This window comes from Alternaria dauci, chromosome 9 (genome assembly GCF_042100115.1).
Source record: "Alternaria dauci strain A2016 chromosome 9, whole genome shotgun sequence".
NCBI lineage: Eukaryota > Fungi > Ascomycota > Dothideomycetes > Pleosporales > Pleosporaceae > Alternaria > Alternaria dauci.
Genome location: NC_091280.1, coordinates 1,350,409 through 1,373,634, shown reverse-complemented (window position 1 = coordinate 1,373,634; position 23,226 = coordinate 1,350,409). Strand labels below are relative to the sequence as shown.

The 23,226-nt window shown below is 51.9% G+C and overlaps 8 protein-coding genes across 8 annotated transcripts; 4 read left to right on the top strand and 4 right to left on the bottom strand.

Moving 5' to 3' along the window:
- Window positions 1-2,614: 2,614 nt before the first annotated feature.
- Window positions 2,615-4,308, bottom strand: ACET3X_009145 (uncharacterized protein; the record flags this gene model as incomplete). The annotated part of the gene is made up of 5 exons (XM_069455307.1): window positions 2,615-3,148; window positions 3,197-3,515; window positions 3,572-3,897; window positions 3,948-3,989; window positions 4,048-4,308. 5 exons carry the CDS (start codon window positions 4,306-4,308, stop codon window positions 2,615-2,617), a joined length of 1,482 nt encoding a protein of 493 aa, XP_069303222.1.
- Window positions 4,309-4,994: 686 nt separating this feature from the next.
- Window positions 4,995-6,020, top strand: ACET3X_009144 (uncharacterized protein; the record flags this gene model as incomplete). The annotated part of the gene is made up of 2 exons (XM_069455306.1): window positions 4,995-5,028; window positions 5,077-6,020. 2 exons carry the CDS (start codon window positions 4,995-4,997, stop codon window positions 6,018-6,020), a joined length of 978 nt encoding a protein of 325 aa, XP_069303221.1.
- A 320-nt stretch (window positions 6,021-6,340) lies between these two features.
- On the bottom strand, window positions 6,341-9,505 carry ACET3X_009143 (uncharacterized protein; the record flags this gene model as incomplete). The annotated part of the gene is made up of 1 exon (XM_069455305.1): window positions 6,341-9,505. The coding sequence occupies one exon, from the start codon at window positions 9,503-9,505 to the stop codon at window positions 6,341-6,343; it is 3,165 nt and encodes a 1,054-aa protein (XP_069303220.1).
- Window positions 9,506-9,659: 154 nt separating this feature from the next.
- ACET3X_009142 (uncharacterized protein) lies at window positions 9,660-11,126 on the top strand (the record flags this gene model as incomplete). The annotated part of the gene is made up of 1 exon (XM_069455304.1): window positions 9,660-11,126. One exon carries the CDS (start codon window positions 9,660-9,662, stop codon window positions 11,124-11,126), a length of 1,467 nt encoding a protein of 488 aa, XP_069303219.1.
- Window positions 11,127-11,366: 240 nt separating this feature from the next.
- Window positions 11,367-12,158, bottom strand: ACET3X_009141 (uncharacterized protein; the record flags this gene model as incomplete). The annotated part of the gene is made up of 1 exon (XM_069455303.1): window positions 11,367-12,158. The coding sequence occupies one exon, from the start codon at window positions 12,156-12,158 to the stop codon at window positions 11,367-11,369; it is 792 nt and encodes a 263-aa protein (XP_069303218.1).
- A 438-nt stretch (window positions 12,159-12,596) lies between these two features.
- On the bottom strand, window positions 12,597-13,334 carry ACET3X_009140 (uncharacterized protein; the record flags this gene model as incomplete). The annotated part of the gene is made up of 2 exons (XM_069455301.1): window positions 12,597-13,199; window positions 13,251-13,334. 2 exons carry the CDS (start codon window positions 13,332-13,334, stop codon window positions 12,597-12,599), a joined length of 687 nt encoding a protein of 228 aa, XP_069303217.1.
- Window positions 13,335-14,006: 672 nt separating this feature from the next.
- ACET3X_009139 (uncharacterized protein) lies at window positions 14,007-15,806 on the top strand (the record flags this gene model as incomplete). Its single annotated transcript, XM_069455300.1, has 3 exons — window positions 14,007-14,216; window positions 14,265-15,022; window positions 15,353-15,806. The coding sequence occupies 3 exons, from the start codon at window positions 14,007-14,009 to the stop codon at window positions 15,804-15,806; spliced, it is 1,422 nt and encodes a 473-aa protein (XP_069303216.1).
- A 4,731-nt stretch (window positions 15,807-20,537) lies between these two features.
- On the top strand, window positions 20,538-21,503 carry ACET3X_009138 (uncharacterized protein; the record flags this gene model as incomplete). The annotated part of the gene is made up of 1 exon (XM_069455299.1): window positions 20,538-21,503. One exon carries the CDS (start codon window positions 20,538-20,540, stop codon window positions 21,501-21,503), a length of 966 nt encoding a protein of 321 aa, XP_069303215.1.
- Window positions 21,504-23,226: the final 1,723 nt, after the last annotated feature.

The window sequence follows — 23,226 nt, the reverse complement described above, 5'->3', positions numbered from 1 at the left end:
GGATGATACCACAGCATACCTCTTTTCTTTGGCTTGGGCATATACAGGACTTTGGCTCTTTTTCCCTATGTTTAGCATTAGATACTACGGCGGCACAGCGTCTTCTTTGGAGCTTCTAATCACATTTACTCGTTACTGTCAGGGACGTATCCGTTGATGTCTATTGAGCCTACGTGACTGGCTGTGACAACAAACCGGGGATGGCGTCTCGCGTAGTGGCACGTGGGTGGCTTGCAGCTGCCTCTTGCATAGCCTCAGCCTTCCTCTCATTCAGCCTTCCATCGCAAATCTCGAAAGCCTGTCCTCAATCGAGGCCGGGTGTGATGGAAGTTTCGTGATCAGAATCGCTTCTGCTCCGCATGATTCGTACTGTCTGGAGGATTCCATATGCCTGCATGGTATGTACATTGCTGAGCTTGCTTCGAGTCTGAGAAGGCTGACACGCTGAAGTTGTTTAGGCAAGTTTGGCTCATCCTGCTACAACAACGCGTAAACTCGAAAGGATGACGAAAACCCTCCTTTCTGCTCGTGTATCGAGATGGGACTGGCAGAAACCTATAGAGCAAAGCGAAACGGTTCCATCTATGAACCGCTTCTACATGGCGAATACATACGAGTGCTTATGCTTCGACCGGGGCGCTACGACGACATTATCGACTGCAGTCTAAGCACGATGCACATTGGCGATTCGAAAGGCTCTTACGAGGCGATATCGTACGTCTGGGGCGATCCCAAACATACCGTCGAGGTGTGGTGCAACGGACTGCGGGTGTCGATTACCGTCAGCCTTGCGGATGCCCTTCGAAACTTTCGACATGGCTCTGAGCCTCGACTACTGTGGGCAGATGCCTTGTGCATCAACCAAAAAGATGACCAAGAAAAGGGACACCAGGTCAAGAGAATGGATCAAGTCTACGCCAACGCAAAGCGTGTACTCGTTTGGCTCGGATGCGATGTCAACAACGTCGCCCAAGATACCTTTGCTCTGATTTGCGAGGCCAACGCCTATTTTGGGGACTCGTTTGTGAAAGCGGGTAAGAGGACCGGCCGCATGGAAATGTTCGAAGAACCTTATCCCATCAGCGTTGATCAAGAAAGATGGTCAGGCGTTGTCACGCTCTTCAACTTTCCATGGTTCAAACGAGTATGGACCGTTCAGGAAGTCGCTGTCGCCGCCGAATGTCGTATGTTCTGGGGTTCAGCTTCCGCTGACATCGCCGATGTACTGGAGATATGTGTGTGGTTTCGTCAAATTGCAGAGTTCTCCACCGCCATTCAAGGGATCGTTGGGCGCATCAAGTATCGTAAAGCTCGCTATATAACCCTTTACTCTCACTACATTGCCCATCGGTCAGTATCATGGCAACAATCGCGACCTGGATTGATATACTTAGCCAAACAGAGCAAAGAACAAATTCTTTGCAAGGTTCTCAGTGCATCCCGAACCCTGCAAGCTACAGATCCTAGAGATCACGTCTACGCATTTTTGGGTTGTCAAGTTGCCAAGGATGGAGAGGGCCGCACGCTGGTGGATGCAGATTACACGTCCTCAATTCACAATCTCAATCTTCGTCTCGCCTCCGTGCTGATGAAAATTCCCACGGAAGGACCATTCGTACTCTCAGCCGCTCTTCACGAGTCTAGAGAGAGTCTTCTGAACAGTGCCTATCCTTCATGGGTACCAGCATGGCATGTTCGTGAAAGGTATCACACGGAACTCATGAGCCCAAGATACTGGTACAGAGCTAGTGGGTCTACCAAGTTCTTTGCAGCCATCAGCCCTGATAACGAAAACTACTTGACCGTTGGAGGTTTCACGTTTGACAAAGTTGTTTGGACTTCCAACACTATACAGTATGGAACGAGCTTGAGCTATACACATCCGAATTCAATGGCTTGCGAACCAGATGAGTTGCCAATCAACACTTTTTGCAACCATGTCATTCAGAATGCGACTGGATTGGGACATGCGATATATCAAGAAGACATTTTCCGTACGTTGGTGTTGGGCTATCCAGCAGAAAGATCCGGTCATTCGGTTTCTCGTAAACGTCAAAGTGAGATTTTGGAAGCACACAGAAAAAAGAGCCGCGTGGCCCATGGGAGTGGTACAAAGGTTGTAAAGTTGACAGTACAAGAGCGAATAGATGCATCAGATTTTGAGCTCGAGCTGGGGCAAATACGTGGCTCCAAATTGTTTTTGACAGAGAATGGGCGTTCAGGCATAGTAGGGCTAGGTGAACTAGTCGAAGTTGGCGACGCATGTTGCATCATCTTTGGTGCAACCGTCCCCTTTCTCCTCACACCAGTAAAGGACGGCCGACACAAGCTCGTAAGAGAATGCTATATACACGGCGTAATGGCCGGCGCAATCGTGCAGCAGTTCGCTGGAAGAGACCTCAGTGGGCAACGCATCGTTCTTGAATAAGGAATTTCCACACAGTACAATTCATCTGCTTCTATGTTCTTAGACAAATCTCATGCTGTTATGTGTTGCGGTGTACTTCAGTATGATTCTAGACAACACAAAAAGTTTTAAACGCTTCTGAACCATATCCCGAAACACGTATCGCAGTGCATTGTGTTCACTATTACGACCTTAAACGTCCTTTGTCTAAATCTGATACCTAAAGTCGGGTTCGCGATCCGTGTATTGCTTTCCAACAGGCATAACATAGCCTCGTGCAAGTTTGATGTCCTTTCTCTTCTCTCTCCTTTTGTAGATTGCTCTGATCACCCACCATCCGCACCAGGCAAAAGCCAAACAGCCCAAACTCCACGCATGGCCTAAAGTGTACTTGGGCGCTGCGTTGCTTTGGTAGATCTGACCAGATACCACACCACCAATGTTCGTAAGCGTAAGTAAGATTCCTAGTGACGCAGCGCGTTTGCCATCCGGCGCGCAATTCGCAGAAAGCCAGGTTATGTTCCCGCCGGTGCAAAGGAAACAGGCGGTTGCAACAAGATACGTAGCGAAGTATTGTGCGTACGGGCTGACAGAGGATAGCAGGATCGCGTATCCGGCAATACCTATAGGCGCCATCAGGACCAGTGGCAAGAATCGAGTTTGATAGCGATCCGATAGATATGCGCCGATCGCGTAGACGACTGCTCCCCAGATGTTGACGGGAATGACAAGATATTGCGCCTGAACATGTGAGCGTTATGCTACAACACACAAAGAACTGAAGTGTACCTGTTCGGTAGAGAAACTGAACCCGTTCCTGATGATGATGGGCAAGAATGTACCGAATCCGTACAGAATGGTCACAACCGCGATCTGTATAAGACCATGAACCCAGCTCTTGATGTCCTTTGCTGCTTCCTTGATATCCGCCTTTCCATAATGTCCGGAGCCCTCAGAGTCGGAGTATGCTTGTGTTCGATGTGCGCGCTGGCGCATGAGTGTCTTTTCTTCGTCGTTGAGGAAGTATGCGGTTTCGAATGACTTTGGGACAAGGAAGATGCAACAAAATGCCCATATTACAGTAATTATACCTTCGATAACATACAGCCTAGATAGAGTGTTAGTTTGACAGGGTCTCTGAAAATTATGATGCCTACCACTGACCACCGCCATCCCGGCCAACCAGCTACTCCGTTCATGTAGAGGATGCCAAATGCGATAAGACCGCCAAAGGCTCCCGAGAGCGCTGATGCTATGAAAAGATACGCGATCCTGATACCCAACTCCTCTCTCGTATACCAGTTGCATAAAAATAGTGTCATTGCTGGGAACAGGCAACCCTCAAAGAAACCTAGGAAGATGCGCGTGGTGACTAGGCCGGCAAAGTTTTGTACAAAGCCTGTGCAAAGACATGTAATACCCCAGCAGAAAGTGATTGTGGGGATAACTCGATTGAACTGTAGCCGCTTGACGAGAATCGAGGTTGGAAACTGTATATGATTAGATACGCTGAGCTGGAGGTGTTGAATGCAGAACGTACTTCAGCGAGAATGTAGAAGATGTAGAACACTGATACAGCAGTCTACATTCTCATCAGTCTTGATGCATATCTTATATCGGTTGCCGTTGTCCCATCATACGTTCAGCTCGCTTCCCTTTAGTCCAATATCGGTCGTCATGCCCTGTGTGGCAGCAAACCCGATGTTCCCGCGATCCAGATAGCTGATCAGCATCAACATCATCATGACTGGCGCGACAAAGCAATCCAGCTTCCGCCGTAGCGCGTCCTCCTTTTTGTTATTTTCGACTGTTTCCACGACTTCATTCTGTTCGAGATATTCGCGCTGCACTTCTTCGTGCTTCTCGTTGATTGTCGAACGTTGGAGGTCTGCTGTCGCCATGTCGAGGGGAGGTTGAGAGCGAAGGTGAACTAGTGGACATACAGGAACAAAGCAATCTACAAAACTTCGTTCGATTCCAGACTCAAATTTCTTCTTTTCTGATGCATTATTGGCTACAAAGCGTATTTCCGGCACGCAGGTGCGCCATGTGCTTTCGTGCATCCATTACCCGAGTCCATCGCTCACGCCTATTCGCCTCTTCTCCAACTCTCATGGTTACTTTGTCAGATTCGTCTGTACGCAGGAGGCCTGAAGTGCAAGATGCATAAAGGAGCTGCATATCGACGTCGGTGGCAAGGTGTAAGGTATTAGCCGGTCTCCTGGTCTACGAACGCGAAGGTGCCCAGGTGGAGAACCATGTGGTTCTTCAAAGCGGGGTGAAATGCGGGGTTAGGCTTGGGGAAGCATCGCGCCTCTCAGAACGAGGCGAGCGTAAGCTGAATGAGATTAACTAGGGTGGGACATTCAAGGTGTATTGTGATTGTGGGGGTCATTGATGGTGGTGCGCTCGTCGCAGCTGCGACCCCCTACGTAAAGATTGTGCTTCTCAAAACGTCGTTCACGTTACCTAGGTAACGTCCGTTCACGGATATCTCAAGAACACCTACGAAAGATATCCTCATGCTCTACAACAAACAAAAGAAATTGACAGAGAAATTCAAAAAGCCAACAAGTTTTGCAATACCATGTCTTCACCAAGCAAGACCGTGGCCTTCATTGGTGCGTTTCTTCCAGGCTACCTTCTCATCTCACACTGATGAACCACAGGCCTCGGCGTGATGGGATATCCCATGGCCCTCAACCTTCGCAAAGGTCTCGACTCTTCCCACACCCTCCTGGTCTGCGACGTATCCACTTCCGCCCTTGAGAAATTCCAAGCAGACGCCTCAGGCCAAGGTCCAGTGGAAATAGTACAAAGCGGATATGATGCGATACAACGAGCAGACACCGTTATAACGATGCTTCCGGATTCGAATGCCGTAAAGAAGGTATATCTCGACAAGGAAACGGGAGTGATTGCTGGTGCAGAGAAACAAATAGGCGGCGGAGAGGGCAAGTTGATCATGGAGTGTGGAACTATCGAAACAGCAACGATCCTAGAGGTCGCAAAGGCAGTGGAGAGTTCCAGCGCTGGCAAGATGTTGACTTTTGTCGATGCGCCGGTTTCAGGTGGACCGATGGGTGCGCAGGACGGTACTTTGGCGTTCATGGCTGGCGCAAACAACAAGGATATCTTCCCTACCGTTAAGGGATATCTGAGTCATATGGGGAAGCCCGATGCGATATTCCTCTGTGGAGACATCGGAGCAGGCACAGCCTTCAAGGTCATTAACAATTACCTCAGTGCCATCACGTCGCTCGCTGCATCTGAGGCACTGAACATCGGGTCAAAGATGGGTTTGGATGTCGCTCTGCTTACGGATGTGATCAACGTTTCTGGCGGCCAGTGTTGGGTTACTAGCAAAAGCAACCCGGTACCCGGGATACAAGCCAACGTACCGAGTTCAAGAGGATATGAAGGCGGGTTTCGCATCGAGCTTTGTGCAAAGGTGCTAGGCATGGGTAGCCAGCTTGCTGAAATGGTCGGGGCGCGGACTATACTGGACAAGCCTACGTTGGAAGCATTTGGCGAAGCGATGCAAGATGAAAGATACAAAGGGAAAGATGCAAGGGTGGTATACAAGTGGCTGAACGAGAGTGAGCGAAAGTAAAGCTCGGATGTATACTGAGTTCAGGAATACTGTTTGACGTGATCTTTGTGGCAGAAAGGACAACCTGATCTGCTTCAAAGTCTTCTGTAGTAACGCGTACGATATCAAAAGCTCTGGACGTATGCCAAGCATTTCTCTGGTGATGTTCAACCCTAGGCGACGAGCACTTGAAGTATATTGTCTCATTTTTCTTGCTTCGTTATTCGCTATAATCGTGAGGTGTTAACCACCTTTAAAGATGCGAGAATTTAAGAACATCAATCATAGCAGCGTTAGCCATGTTTTATGAAGCCCAGTGCAAGACCTGCTTCACTACCCGATCATGCACTCGACTGCTTCAGAGCCTCTAGCTTCTCGATCTGTCTCTTCAGCATGACAAGAGCACCCAGACTTATCCTTCTCAGACCATCGCGCTCCCCTTCCTCGCCACCATCGGCGCTTCGATCAACAATGTCCTTGGCGGCTTCGATGGCTTTGTCGAGAAGCTTTGGTGCGCCATCTTCTTGACTTCGGTATAGGTAGTGCAGTTCGTCTTTGAACGGCGCGATCTCGTGGGTGAGTGCGTGATGGATGAAGGCGCGGGCGCGGAAGTATGCTCGTTCGGTGTAGAGAGCGGAGCTCAGCTTCGTCTCTGGCGCTGAACGGTGAACATCGTAGCCAGCTTCGTTGTAGTATGGTTCCTTGACTAGTACGAGACCCATGATGGAGACCAGCACTTGCAGTAGCGTACTCTTTGCGGGACTCCAGCTCTCGTTGCGCTCGTCGGTGTGCCATGTGCCCAGTAAACTAAGGCAGATCTTACCATCTTCATACAAATTCGGGTTAACAGGTCCGTTGCCATTGGTCCAGCTGTGGAAGAAGGCTTCTGGTGCTTGTTGTGGGTATGAGGAGCCGAGGTGAAAGTCAATGACAAAGGGGGCGTATTCGTAGGGGGTCTCGTTTGGACCGATCATGAGGACGCGAAGAAGATCAAGCCGAGACTCCCAGGTGCGGACGAAGATGCCTGACGGAAGGGATCCACGCAGAATCTTGTGCTCCTTCGCTATCCTGCGCATGAAAGCTGACGACGAGGCTGACGATTGGGAGAGGTAATGATGAGATGACGGTGGGGCCTCTTCGAGGATAAGAAAGGATGCAGGTCCATCTGCAGGCGTCTCCATGTTTTCTTGTTCTGTTGGCTCTGTATCGTCTTCCTTGGTTGGTTGCACGGTCGAGTGCTCTTCTTTGATTTCCGGTGATTTGTCTTCAGGAGTGGTCTTTGATGTATCGACGTCTTCCTTTGTAATGTCGACCAGGTCGGGCATTGATGCATCAGTATCGTCGTCGTCGTCGTCGTCTTCATCCTCTGTAGACCAGTCTCCTTCATCCCCCACAGGTTGCTCTCCATCCATGCCCTCATACTCGATCCACATTTCATTGAACGACGCCGAATCAAAATCGGAATCGTCCTCTTCATCAGAGTCGTCAATGTATTCACCCTCAAGTGGGTCCATGTTGCCAAAGTCATCAGCCATGTCGCTGCTATAGGCGAGTGTAACACTTTCGTAAGGAACCTTGACGTCTACGACAGGCTTCGCAGCGCCAAGGCGAACGGTGAGCTTTCCGTCTAAGCCCAGGTCTATGACTTCTCCAAACCAATCGGGGCCTACGACGTTGAGCGGTGTTTGTACGCCTTCGATGGAGTTGGGGTGTATCAGTACGAAGTCGCCACGCCTTCGTGTGAGGGCTGGGAAAGAGTATATGTCATACAGACTGACGTCCTCAACGACATCACTCAGTTCTCCTGTATTGCAGGGCGGAAGTATGTCTGGACCAAAGAACTCGATGGAAGGATTCTTGAACCATCGCACCGTAGCTATTCGGTCCCGACCCTGGACGGTCTGAACGACACCTACTTTCGAAGGCTTCTTTGTCTCTGATTTTTCGGTATTGTCGCCGTCACGTCCCTCTTTGGAGAAGACGACTTCGCCAGGCCAGACCTCATCGTCGTCTTCTACGTTGGGATCCGGTAGTAACGAAGAGCTCAGATCGTGCGTTATGGACAAGTCTTGCCATTGAACGGTGACCTGGCTATGAGTCTGCATGACCAAAAAGACGTTGAGATCGTATCCCAGACTTTCGGTTCGCGCAATGCGTGTCACCTTTCCTTGTGGATATCCGTTGGGTAGTGTGTTGGTGCCATCGTACTTGACAGCAGCGCCGGCAATGTCCTTGAACCGGACCCGGTCGCCCACAGCCACGTCGGTAACATGGTATGACTTGTCAACACCGTTTTCGGAAACGGGGAGTGTGGTGGCGGTGCCTCCGGAGGCGTCGTATCTGTAGAAGGTGGGGCTCTCGAATTCGTCTCGGCCAAGGGTTGCCGGTGGCTCGTCGGCGTTGAAGGCGACGTTGCGGGCGCCGATGCTTCTCGATAGCCATTGCACGTCGATTTCTGATGGTCTTGTCTCGACAACCATACCCACCGGTGGTACTGTCGGGTCGTAGGCGCCGAATCTCCAGCGTCCCCGCCGCAGGTTGCCTTTTTTGGTCTCGACCGTGTCGCCCACGCTGAATCGGTCGAGTGTAGTGTCATCCATCTCCAACTCGGTGGGATCCTCAACGACTACGACTGAATTGTTGGCCAGCCTGACAGCAACCTCGTCGTATACGTTTTCTACCCGTCCCACCCAGTCGCCGTAGACGACCAAAGCGCCCTCGACGAACTCGTGCACGTTGATGAGCTCGTCGGCGGGCACGTTCCGTATCGACAAGTCGTCGGTGGTTGCTTGTGTGATTTGGCCGCCGTTGAACAGGGTGGCCGGGAACAGGGTGCAGACTGCCTGTGTGCCAATGACAGTACCGCTCATGTGGTCCTCTGCCTTTCTCTTTACCACGTCGCCCACATACAGCGCACGATCCAGCAGCTGCAGATTGGCCTCTGGTATCAGTTCCGTCTTGTACTGTGTCTGCCATGACACCAGCACCGTACCCCGCGGTGGGATGCCGTCCTTCATGAACTTGTCAAAGTCTTGGAGGGGAATGTCGGCATGGCGCTCAATGTCGTCGGGGTAGTCGCGCTGCGGACGGGGCTCGTGCGAGTCGACATCGCCGAAAGAACGCTCTATTATGCCCACGCTGTATTTGTCGTCCTTGAGCCCCACGGTATCCTCGACGCAGAAGACGACATCCCGCGCGCTTTGCATTTGGCGTGTCGAGGGAGGCGGCCTTGTATCGTCTGCGGCCTGTGCAGTATCCGGCGGGTTCTGCGGGACTGCAAAAGTACCCGAGGCGCTGAAGAAGGGAACGAGGCTGTTGATATTCGGTTGTAGCGGTCGCGGCGAAATCGGGGGAGCTTGGTCGCCCGCCGAGTAGTCTGTAAGGAAGCGGTTCTGGAACAGTTCGGCAAGGAATCGCTCGACGACGGTAGCCGGTTCGGGACTGCGTGCACCGTGATGTGGGGGATTGGAGTCGTCGTCGTGGGCGTGGGCGTCGTCGCGATCCATGAGTGATGCGGCAGCGGCAGAGGCCGCATGTGAAATACAAAGGGCGCTAAAAGGGACAGGACAGGGTTCAGCCTCGGGGCACCTCCGCCCGCCGCGCCGCCGAAAGGACCCCCACGGCCACTCTCGACAAGCCATCGCAGCGACACGTCCCAACATGGCCGACCCCCTCTACGAACTGCTGATTCCCTACTTCGACGCCCAGGATGCGCAATGGCGGCCCTCGCCCAACGACGCCGTCACCAACACGTACCTCGCCCGCCTCACCACGCTGCCCCTAGCCGCCCTCTCCTCCTCGGAGCAACAGTCGCTTGCGCAGAGCTCCCAGTCCGTACTGCGCTCCCTACAAGCCCTCTCGAAACGCTCACGCAAGCCGATAATCTCCTCGACCGACCACCTCCTGCATCTTCGCAAGACACTCGCCCAGATAGGACAGGATGCAGCCACAGTCCAGCAACAACTACCAGAGCTGGAAACGGCTGCACAGAGCTTTTCGCACAAGTACAGCAGAGGGGCCGACAATGCCATCCTAGACAGACGGAGAAAGGCCATGCTGCTGTCTCGAAACATTGATCGCGTGTCCGATGTGCTCGACCTGCCCACCCTCCTCTCCTCCGCCATAAGCTCCTCCACAGCCGCCGCGCAAGCTTCTTCCTCGACGGCCACCGCCAACGCCAACTATGCCTCGGCCCTCGATCTCCACGCCCACATCAAGCGCCTCCACACGCTATACCCCAACTCTGAGCTGGTTTCCTCGCTCACGGCCCAGGCTGAACAGGAAATGAAGACCATGACGACCAATCTTATAAGCGCGCTCCAGAGTCAGGGCATCAAGCTGGCCGGTGCGATGCGGACGATTGGATGGCTTAGACGCGTGGCCCCCGAACTGGATGAATCATGGTCAACCAAGCAAGCGGGCATAGGCAGTGGGGAAGGCACCCTGGGCGCATTGTTCCTCGTTTGTCGCCTAGTCTGCCTCGAGCTGATGCTCAGTGCACTGGACCCTCTACGCGAACTTGCCGACCAGGAGACGGAGAAGCGGACGACAAGTCCAGCCAACGGCGACGCTGGCTGGGCTGTAGGCCAGCAGACGGAAAAGTACTTGAAAAAGTACCTGGAAGTATTCCGCGAGCAGAGTTTCGCCATCATATCCATGTACAAGAGCATCTTCCCCTCTGCCTTACCCGCACCAGGATCCGATGAAAGCGCCCCAGCTGTAAAGCCAGTCACCACTTCCAGCCCTCTCCAACCCATACCATCAGCCCTTGCAACGTTTCCATTACACCTCGTGGAGACGCTTTTCGACACCCTGCGGACATACCTTCCAAACGTCCAAGACCGATCGCAACGGGATTCTCTTCTCACACAAGTCTTGTACTGTGCCGGTTCGCTGGGCAGATTGGGCGGTGACTTTAGCATGATGATTGCGTTGCTGGAAGAAGACTTGCGGGCAGAGCTAAACGAAAGCACAGAAGGGATGGAGCAGCAGGATCCTGAAGCAGAATGGGTAGAAGTTATGAAGAAGCATCGTGTGCAAGCTTCCAGGCTTGAACTCCTTGCTTCTGGTGTGGGCGCAGGAAGGACAAGTAGTCCTGTAGAAAGATCTGCGAGCCCGCTACGGTAGAGCGGGCGCCGACCCATGGCAGGTCGTTGTAATATCACAGCACGACAACCAAAGTACGACATGGCGCAATCCATGAAATGGCAGCAGTTGCTGCGGGTTTCATCTTAGCACACCAGTCCAGTTTTTTTTCAAGGTTCACCAGTACTATATGCTAACGTTGGTGGGCATGATTCATAGCCTCCTATCTAGAGACGAAAGACACCATCCGTGCCTGGTATAGACTTCGTTGTGCGGATGACTCTAGGCTTGGGTGCTACCCATCTCATGGTCCAATACCTTCAACCCCACATCCAGTGTACTGATACTCAAAAGCGTCGCCAACTCCAACACCTCCATAATCTCTTCCTTGGTCCCGCCATAGTTCAGCACGTTCCGCATATGCAGCTTCAGTCCCGGCTGGTACATGTGCGTTGCCGCAGTATCAAATGCACAATATATCAGCTCTTTAACCTTGGGCTCGAGAACTCCTCTGCCACCCTCGTTCGTCCACGGCACCGAACTAAACTCTGTATACGCATCGAAAAAGTCGGGTGCAAGAAGTAACATCTCCTCCCACAACGCATTCCAGTATCCGCGCTTCGTCTCGAAATCTTGCTTGAGGGCGAGTTGTTGGGGACTCATGTTCGACACGCCCTTTGGCATGGCTTCGCCGCGCTCTTCGAGAACTTCAAAGAGGATCGGTACGCCGACTGTCGAGGCATGGATGCCGAGTGTAGACGTAAGACATAGCGTTTCGACGACCTCCTCACGCGAAGCGCCTGCAGCGAGGGCCGCGCGTGTATACCGGTGGATGTTGGGAACGTGCAAGTGTGTTGATGCTGCGCTTACAGCCAGAGAGATTAGCGCCTGGATCTTGGGAGAGAGATGGCCCGTTCTTCTTGGTGCTGCTGTTAGGCGTAGCGATGCAGCGAACATCTCTGGAGATTGCTTGAGCAGCCTGGCCCAAGACTCATCGAATGCTGCAGCGCCGAGCTCGCCATCGAAGCGGTCTTTCAAGTGCTGGTTCTCTGGAGAGACTGAAGGAAGGGGCATTTTCAGAGTAGTTTATATGTAGCACGTTTATTGTCTTGGTACGGACGATTGAAGGGATACTTCAGGAGGATTCCTTGTAAGAATCGTCGCACTGCTTACGCTGAAGCTAGAGTAGATAGTGCATATAGTACTACTGATGCCAGTTTGCATGTTCCTCTTATTGCCACCAATTGAATACTCTCATGCGCTCATTAGCTTTTGCCTCGGATGGCATAGTGTTGGAGGCGCGGAGCACAAGAGCCCCACATTCCCCCGACTCCTCATTGTGGGGAAGCACGGGGATCGACACACCAGCTGCTAACCGAATGACAGGAAACGCATGTGGAAGTCATTGCGCTAGATCGAGAGAGTACGAATGATGAGGGAGATAACGTGTGCACTGTTGTGCTACTGAGCAGAAGCCATATTTGCATTTCGCAACTAGCCATCCATGCTTCGCTACACACCAAAAAACCGGGCCTGGTTCCTTGGATCGCTTTCCCACTCGACGTCGTGTGCAAAGATGATCTCCACGCCTTCTTTCTCTAGAGTTTTGATCCTTCCAATAGTCATCTCCGCTTGCTTTCTGTCGGCGTGTATACAACAGATGTGTCCATGAACATCGTTCCATTCTCCGATTGTTTTCTCGCCGGTCAAGAGTCGTCTGTCGTGGCAGGCATCACCACCCATGTAGATTTGATGATCGGAAGAAGTCCGTGCAAGAAGGTTAATATGGCCTGGCAGATGACCGGGTGCATTGACAATAAGAAGTGAGCCGTCTCTGAAGAGATCCAGGACCTGAGGGAGGTTCCCATGTGGTTCCCAGGAGCCACCAAAGTTGATGTCGCCCGCTGCCATGCATGAATCGTGCTTCTTCAACATGCGACCTGAAGGTTCTGATAGTTCAATTGTCCGACCCTCTGGTAAGAGGTCATGTTCGAAAAAGGAATGGCCACCGCGCAGAGATGGCGAACCGCCACGTAGCAAGGCAAGTGAGCCATGGCCGACGACAAAGGTCGATGTGGGGAAATCTCGAGGCTCACCAATATGGTCCCAGTGCACCTGCCACAGCCATGTTACCTATCGTCCACAACGCAAGGTCCTGTGACTTACATGCGAGTAGATCACATAGTCAATGTCCTCGGGTGCTAATCCGCCTCTTGCAAGACTCTTGGTGACGTCCGGGTCGGTACTCATTGGTTGTCTCGTCTCGACGTGCTTTTGTATTGCTGGCGCATATCTCTTGACATCCCTTCTCAACCCTAGATCAAAGACAATGCGTGTCCACTTTTTGGTGTTGTGGTTATAATGCTGGATCAGAAACGCCAATGAAGGAACGGTTCGGCGTGCATCATGAGAAACAGGGTGTACGAATTGGTACTCTGGAAGTGAAAAGTGGCCGCTCGATAATGCGTGCACGGTAACAACAGATGTGTTTGTAGGACCGGAGTCCATAGATGAGTTACCGGCAGACATCTCTTTCAAGAGGCAGTCGAGTAGTCCGCAGCGGTCGTCGATCAAAGATAGGGTCACAGCAGCTAGCTGGGATGATAGCTGCAAGTGCTCATCTGCACCACCAGATGGGAACAGACGGCACGTGCGACACTTGTTCGACTAGCCTGCGAACATCTTAGATGTTAGGTGACATTGGGGTAAGGTGCACTATTCCGTGGTGTCCGTTGGGGGCGCCCCACCCCGCTTTGCCAGCCGCGGTTCGCTCACGACGCGTACTGGAACCACAATGTTGACGTGTATTATTTCTCGACGTCTAAAACCCATTGGAATTCATCGCTAGTCTTTCAAAGCAGGCTGAAGAGCTCGAAGCTCCAGAATCAACGCTTCATCGCTCGCTGAGCACACGACGCCATAATGCCGCACTCGCACGACTTCAGAAGACTGGGCTTCATAGGCCTTGGTGCCATGGGAAAACCGATGCTCTCACATCTCGCCAACAAATTGCCTCAGGAATCGCGGATTTGGGTCTACGATGTACTCGAACAGACGGTGGACGATACATGTGCAGAATTTCCAAATCGAGTCCTGAAAGCAAAAAGCGCCAAAGACGTTGCGGAACAAGTCGTAGGTCTAGCTGCTGTCGTACTGGGCTGATCGCTGACGAACAGGCAGGACACAATCGTGAGCATGGTTCCTGAAGGTGCACACGTACGATCCGTGTATCTCGACCCCGAACATGGCGTCTGTAGTACCGATATCTCAGGCAAGCTGCTCATCGACTGCTCGACCATAGACACGGCAACAAGCCTTGTGGTGAAGGACCACATCGCAAAGACGTTTCCTTCGGCTTCGTTCTATGACTCTCCAGTCAGTGGCGGTGTAATAGGAGCCATCAAAGGTACTATCGCATTCTTCCTAGGCTGTGCAGAATCAGACCCGAATATTGAGCGTCTTACATATCTGATGGGCCTGATGGGTGGGCAAGTGATACCCTGCGGGGGGCCGTCGCTAGGACTTGCGGCAAAGTTGTCGAACAACTACCTCTCGGGCATAATTGCCATAGCTTGCTCAGAAGCTTTCGACATGGGCATGCGTAGTGGATTGGATCCTCGGACATTGGCCAAGGTATACGCTGCGGGTACTGCTCAGAACACCATCTGCGACAAGTTTTGCCCTGTCCCACATGTTTACCCCGACGCTCCGTCCTCAGGAGGCTGGAAACAAGGTTTCAAAGTGCAGCTCATGCGCAAAGACTTTGGGTTGGCGGTGGATATGGCGAAACGAGTGGGCTCACGAAATGTACTAGGGGACATTGGTTTACAAACATATGATGGTGCTGCCAATGATCCGCGGTGTAGAGACCTGGACTCGCGCGTAGTGTATCGCTACCTCGGAGGACAGGAAGACTGGCAAAGCAAGACGAACGGCGCGTAAGCGAAGGTTGACCGTATACATCCTCTTCATTAAGCTGATGCACTTGGATTGCGATTCGCTGTTTGTGATTGGCCTCATTAGCGTCATGCTGAAATTGGAGCAGGTTGGAGATACTTGGGGTAAAGGCCGATGGCCGGCCACGAAGCAGCCAACGCGGGGTAATCATAGTGTCCTGTTAGGTGGCCAGGATCGATACCGATAAGCCGCGGTGAATAGACAAACATCTTTCTCTCTTCTTCAAACACACATTCTGAGCAAGTTGAACGAGCTTCCTTCTGTCCAAGCCAGATTGATCCTCCACGTATATCGAGACGCACGATCGCCAGTATGTCGACCGACCCGAAGCTTGACGACCTGCACAAGCAGCTCTTCGATGAGGGGCTGAAAATGAGAAGGAGTGTCGTGGGAGATGAATATGTCAACCGTGCACTGGAGAATGGCTCTACAGAATTCTCGCGAGCTGGGCAGGAGCTCGTTACCGAGATGTGCTGGGGCTACGCTTGGACGCGGCCAGGTCTCGACAAGAAGCAAAGAAGTCTCATCAACATCGGCATGCTCATGGCGCTCAATCGCGCTCCTGAGCTTGCGGTACATGTGCGCGGGGCAAGGAATAACGGCCTGTCCGAGCTCGAAATCCGCGAGGCTATCATTCACGCTACCACATACTGTGGGGTGCCAGCCGGCGTCGACGCCATGAAAACAGCTGAGAAGGTTCTGAATGAGATGGCAGAGAAAGGAGAGATGCCGCGGGAATTGGGCAACAGGAGCGAAAGGGCATAACGATGGTCGAGTGGTGATAGGAACGCGTCGCGTCAGATCGCGTGGCAGCCCTGGATGTGGCTGGGTGGCCGGGAACGTGGCACCCGAGAGGATCCGGTCCGGGTTGGGATGGAATATACGATGATCGCTATAGCCACACGCATACGAACACTCACAATACCTTCCCCCTTTGCAGAACACTGTCGGACAATCCGTGCTTCATCCAATCTTGTCCATCATGATACGTGAACCTCGGGTTGCGGGCGCATGTCACAAACGTGATGATTGGCCGCTTTCCCGCTTCTTTCCAGACCCCGCATATGAACCGTCGCGTCTCCGCGCTGCCGTCTCTTCCCCACAATCCCACAACCCTTCTCCGACCTTGTCAAACACCACTTGCAGTCTCCAACCTTTGTTTGGCTACTCAAGCTGCTTCAAAATCTGGGTAACACTTACCAAGCCTTTCGCGACTGGGTCTTGTGTGAGTGGCAGCGGCGGCATTGGTCCTTGATGGAGTCCGCTACCAGCAAAGAGCAAGTCGCGCAAGCTCAGCCTGGGAAGAAGGAAAAGCGTTTTCAATGCCCTCACTGCCAACGAGCCTTTGCTAGACTCGAGCATCTGCAGCGCCATGAGCGCATTCGTAAGTCGTGCGACTTGTATCGCAACTTATATCTGACGTGCATTAAGACAGCGGTGTGAAACCCTTCAGCTGCTCAGAGTGCAATTATTCATTCACACGCAGGTATGACAGGCTTGTGTTTACGCGAAGCGTTGGCTAAAGACTGCATTGAAGTGATCTGCTCGTCCGCCATGAGCGACTCACACACCGCAAAGAGCAGACTGGCCAGCAGAATAATCAACATACCTCGGCTGAAAGTACATTCACCTCGGTCGAAACTCGGCCACACAAGCGTATGCGGTCGAGTTTCGATGCTGGACGTCCAGTGCCGGAGATACCCAGCATGATGTCCTCACCTCTCATCTCGGACATGCCATCGTCTCAACACCAGTCAGCAATGTCACACGCTTCTTTGGCATTTGGGCAAGACAGTGGCTGTTCTTTGACAGCCCTGTCAATGGCAGCTGAGTACCAAGCTCTACAGGGTAACATGGCAAATCATTCATCTCATAATGCGATGCAGACACCAATGCCTGCGCATACTGGTACTATCGCTGCGTCGGTCGAAGTGCCACCTTCAATAATGCTTGCGGAGCCTTCTGGTCAGAACTACGGGTCGACATTTGGCGAGTCACTTGACAGTCTCACTTCATTTCTTGATAGTGAACCCCTAAACTCATACCATTTCGCGTCCTGGATCAATACCGAACAGCCCATGCCTTTCTTCTCGCCAGACTCTTTCGGCTACGGTCAGCAAGTGTTGACTGAGCCGGATAGAACAACAGCGCCCACGCCTGGCTGGAGACCTACCCAATTGGATGAGCCACCTTCGCTATCGCGGTTCGGTTCCCGATTCCCTTCTTTGCAACCGGAAGATCGATCCTCACGTAAACGATGCTTTGCAGACATTTCACATCAGGACCGGCAAAGTATCATCGAAATGCTGCATCAATTTTCTGCCGTCATACCTAGCGACTTTGTCCTACCTACCCGATTGGCGCTGTGCAGGTATATCGCTGCGTATATCAACGGATTCCATGAGCACATGCCTTTTCTCCACATACCCACCATGTCAGTGGAGACATGCTCAATTGAGCTACTCTTAGCACTGGCAGCTGTTGGTGCGCAATACACCTTCGAAGGCGAAAAGGGTGTTGAGCTGTTCAACGTAAGCAAAGCGATTGCGACGCACCGTATCAAGAAGCGCGATTCGCGTTTGGTCCAGCTTCAACGTTATTCTGAGTCAGATCGCTCGTCACCACACAACCACCAAAATGACGCACATAGTCCCAGTCGGAAGGGCTCTGTTTCAGGACCTCTGGGTCTGCCATCTGACATTGATGGCCCTGCCCTTGGAGAAGATCTCATACAAAGCGCGCAAGCCCTACTTCTGCTGATGGCACTGTGTACCTGGGCCAAGCACAAGGAAATTCTCAGAGAAGCGCTCGCAATTCAGAGCATCTTAGCTACCCTCATTCGCGATGATGGGCTAGAGACTGAATGTCTTCATGAGAACTTATCCTGGCCGGATTGGGTCCGCCGTGAAACGACCAAGAGGACCAAGAGGACCAAGTTTATTGTTTATGGCTTCTCCAACCTACATTGCATTGTCTATAACATTCCACCATTCATGCTAACGAGCGAGGTAAAGTTACCATTACCGTGTAGTGCAGCAGAGTTCAAGGCGCCTACAGAAGCTCTGTGGAGGGAAGCTAGGAAAAAAGGCGCACCGGAAGTCTTATTTCAGGATGCATTAAAACGCTTGTTCACGAAAGACGGCAGAGATGTTACAGAGTGCAGTTCTTCATCCGGGAATTACGCTTTGATTCATGCGCTTATACAACATATTTTCTTCCTACGGCAAGTGGCTCGCTGCCGCTTCGAAGGGCCTGGCGATCTCAGTACAGAGGATGTCGCGTCGCTCGAGAACGCTTTGCGGAACTGGCAGATTGGGTGGCGTCAAAACCCTGAATCCTCGCTGGACCCTTTGTCTCAGAACGGTCCGGTCGCTTTCAATTCAACAGCCCTACTCCGCCTGGCCTATATCCGTCTATACGTAGACACAGCAGGCAGGGCTTTAGAAACAAGGGATCCTTTGCTGATTGCCAATGCTTTCCGCGCCGGACCTGCAATAAGACGCTCACTGAAGATCACAAGAGCAGTGCTGCACTCGGCTCACGCACTTTCTATACCCATCAAGATAGGATACCGTCTTGTGGCTAAGACGCAGTTTTTCATCTGGAGCATTCAACACTGCTTGTGTACGCTTGAGTGCGCCTACCTCATGAGTAAATGGCTTGAGGCGCTGTCAGTACCAGAAGCAGACCCGCCGGTCACGGAAGATGAGCACAAAATTCTTGCGATAGTGAAGAGCATGTTGGATGAAACCGAGTTTGCCATACCAGCCGATGTTACGCCCAGCTCACCCAACTTTACGCGACACTTAAGTGCAGGAGTGCTCAGGGTCTGGGCGATGATCTTCAAAGGCTCTCAAACGTGGGCCATAGTTGATATCATCGGAAGCTCTCTCAATTTGTACGCCGACATGCTGAAGTCAGGGTGAGCAGCTGTGTTAAGCTGGCCACTCAAGGATTGATATTCCTCCAGACATGGCCCCTGTTGCCTATCATGGTACTCTTTTGGCACTATATTAGGTACAAAAGAGTCCTCTTGGACTGGTGGAGATGGGTGACGTGGATCTACTCTATTACTCGAACTACGCCTTAAGAGACATATCTACTACCAACTTTCCACCCTGGGCCTTGAGGTATTCGGACACAAGCTCGTTCAACTTCTCCAAAGGAAATGAAGTCGATAATGCGCGGATACCGTGTTCTGCAGAAAACTCAAGCATCTCACGAAGCACTTTGTTGCTCCCTACCAGACTGCCAATGATCCTGATGTCACGAAAAACAATGTCTCGCGAGTTGACATGGAACCCTTCCTCCGGGAATGACACAACAACACACGTCCCATGTGATTTGAGTAGCGCCATGCCATAGTCAAAGGCTGCTTGGCTTTCGGGCAACACAATCACTGCGTCTAGCCCCATCTCTCCAAGGGATTTCTTGCCGTCCTGACCACCAATCTCCTGGACGTCTGCGGCTCTCCTGTTTCGGGCATCCACAATGTCCGGTTTTGGATCGAGTCTTGAAGCGACCTGTTCTGCAAGCTTTAGAGGCTCATCTGCTGCCTCGATCCCCAGCACTTTGTAACCCATCTTAACACCATATTGTAATCCCAGATGTCCAAGTCCGCCACCAGCTCCCAAGATACCGACTCTGTCACCTTGCCTCAGCCCACTTCTCTTGAGCGCTCCGTATATAGTCACGCCGGCGCACATCAGCGGTGCAGTCTCCACTGCTGTTAGGTTGTCCGGTATGGGTGCCAACTGCCTTGCATCGACCACAGCATACCCCGCAAACCCTCCGTCTTTACTCAGCCCATTGTTCTCCGCATTAACGCAATTCACCGAATAACCTCCCTCATCCATCGCAACTGGATCCGCCGCGCGTTCGTTCCTGCATTCGAAGCAGTCACCACAAGAATGGAATGAGCGACCTGGTACGCCAACTCTCGCGCCGATTTCAAATGCGCTGGCCTCTTTGCTAGGCCTTTTGGAGTGCGACACTACCGTTCCGGCGAACTCGTGGCACCCAATGTGTGGGAACGACTTTGGCAGTCCAGGCATCTGTCCGTTTGCAAGAACATGGTCGGTATGGCAATACGAAGCAGCATCTACTCGAATGAGGATATCGTGCGCCTCAGAAGGCTGAGGAATTGGAACCGATCTCAGCTTGTATGGTTCCTTATACGCTTCCAGATATTGCGCTTGCATCGTTTTGGGTTGAGTAAAAGACATTATGTGTTGAAAGCTTTCCAGATTGACACGACGTAGCAAGCTTGTGTTCGCTTATGGTTTTGTGGTGTACGCGCACGCCATGGCCGATTGAACCTCTGGCAGACCATTCTGTCAGGAGAGCCAACCCCGCATGTGGGGTAGTGAAGAGGTGGGGTGGGGCCGCAGGGTGAGATGCAAGCAAGCGGCTTCTCCGACTGCGATGCGGTCGCTGACACCATCGAAGCATCTTCAGTATCTGCGAAACTACCAAGCCCTTCTTGTGTCGTCCACCATGACGCTCAGCGATGTCGTCGTTCTTCCAGCACCAGCCCGTGCTCAAACCTATGTTACTATATCAGCCCTAGAAGCCGGTCAGCTTACGCTTCCTGAGAAGCTCTTCGTCACAGATGCCGATCCAGAGAGACGTGCAACAGTTCCTTCTATCTCCTTTCTTATTCGACATGGTTCATCCAAGCTCGTCTTTGATCTTGGCCTTAAACGCGATCTCACCGGCTATCGAGAAGCACAGCAACATCACATCGCTCAACGCCAGCCAACCAGTGTCAGCCCAGATGTGGCCGATAGTCTACGAAAGGGTGGTGTAGACCCAAAAGATGTGGAAACCGTGATGCTGAGTCATGTGCATTGGGATCACGTTGGCACGCCCAGCGATTTTGCAAAAGCGCAATTTATCGTCGGAAGTGGAACTATGCATCTTCTTGCGAATGGTGGTGGGCCGCTTTATCCAGCTGAAATCTTCAACCCCGATGAGTTGCCGGATGATCGAACGAGCGAGCTGCCTCCAGTCCGCAAGGAAGAAGCGCCGCGGGCGTTCAAGAACCAACTGGTGCAATTCGAGTGGAAACCATTAGCAGGCTTCCCTGCTACGGTAGACTTCTATGGAGACGGATCATTATATGTCATCGATGCGCCAGGTCACCTCTTCGGACACGTCAATATCCTCGCTCGCATAGGGCCAAAGAAATGGGTGTACCTCGGCGGCGACTGCTGCCATGACCCACGGATTTTGAGTGGTGAGAAGGGTATCGCGCTTTATGACGATGGCAAGGGTGGCTTGAGGAGTGTACATGCTGACACAGATGCGGCAGCAGCTACTGTGGAAAGGATCGCAAGGTTCTTAAAGCAGGGCAACGTGAAAGAAGAAGGTGATGGAGAGGTGCAGGTCGAGGTTATAGTTGCACACGATAAAGCGTGGGCAGAGGCGAACAAGGAGAGATTTCTGCCGGGTCACTTATGAATAATACATCACATAAGGCAAATTAGTCTTCGAGGCGCATCGTAAGTACATAAACAACGTGCTGTCGTTCTTGTTGTTCTCGAGACCCAACTGCCCTCCATGAAACACAGCACTCACGACTTCCGCAAAACATGATACGCCATATAAAAATGGGCCTGTGTACGAGCTGCATGCGAGACATCTACTGACGTCCTATAGGTAGGTGTAGTTTTTGAAGTCGACGATGGTGTCCAATATATGAAAGCGAATAAGCGGAGCAACACCGCGACCCCGAGCCGCCGTTCCACAAATCGATGACGAAGGCATGAACAACAATAGTAGCGGTTACGACAGTGAAAGTAACAATGAAGGACTGCGCTGGAGAAGACTCAACCTGGACACAATACACAGAAAGCTCGGCAAGTCGAAGAAAGCGTTACATAGGTGCGTCGAGCGTGACCAGCCATTTCAGTGGCATTCTACGTCTCTGAGGATGAATCTGTCATCGAGCAAGTCAACGCAACACTTTGGGACGAGATAGAAAAATGCAGATTTGCAGAGTAGCCATTCTGTTGTCTATGCTGATCGACAGACAAGACGGGTCACTTACAAATATATATTTAACGACGAAGATACCCAGGTAATGTATAACGACACCCAGTCAGCCCTGTTTTCTATTCTACCCAAATACACACAAGTCGCATTTATACTGCAATCGCGGCTCTGTAGAGCTAGTAGTAAGCAAATAGTGAAAGTGAAGAATGAAAAGTGAGGGTGACGGGAATGAAATTGTCAGTCAGTGAGGATAGAGATTTTCAGCAAACGAAAAGAGCGTCACTGGGAAGGCGCGTTCTGCCCGCTGAACCCTGCATGCTAGTCGAATTGTTCTTTGCTTGCAACACCGTTTTCTACTGAAGTCTTACCAGAAGCTACTTCTTCTGCTGCTTCTCAACCTTGACTCTACCCGTCACACTACTCAGGCGGGTTCGCGGATATACCGTTGCGTCACTTTCCTTCTCTTTACACTCCGCCGCCTGTAAATATACCGCACCTTTTTGCACCACCTCTACCCTTTTCAACCGCCTTGGAATCCGGTCTCACAGCCTTACAACTACAAACGTTGACGAACCTTGGTATCTTACCGCCATAATGTTCGGTCTCAGTTCCCACCACGCCGAGCTTTTCATCGCCCACCTCACCAGCGCAATAATGGCAGGCGTCGCAGTCGCGACTCGCATATTCGTCAAGATGGAGACGAAACAGGGTATCAAATCGGATGACGTGTTTATCCTTCTGACCCTGCTGTTCTACTATGGCGCCATTGCGACTGCCCTACAAGGCAAGTCTTTCTGCTTGCATATAACGGAAATACACTGACTGATGTAGAGCTCTTTACCAATTTTATGCATTCCCACATGGAAGACTCGGAGATTATGTCGGATGGAGAAGCCATCGTGCCTTCGCAAATATACCGCAAGGTGAGTATCGCCGCCACATCTACAATCTGACGTCTACTGATCATATCTACCAAAGGCCATGTTTGGAGCCATCATGCTCGCCATGACCGCTCAATACACATGCAAGATGTCAATCCTCCTCTTCTACCGCCGGATCTTCTTCGCCAGCAACTTCCATCGGGACATATCGCTAGGGCTCATGGCCTTTGCATCGACGTGGCTGCTATCCGCCGTGGTGGGCCTCCTATGCATCTGCCGGCCACTCAAGCTCATTTGGATACCAGAAG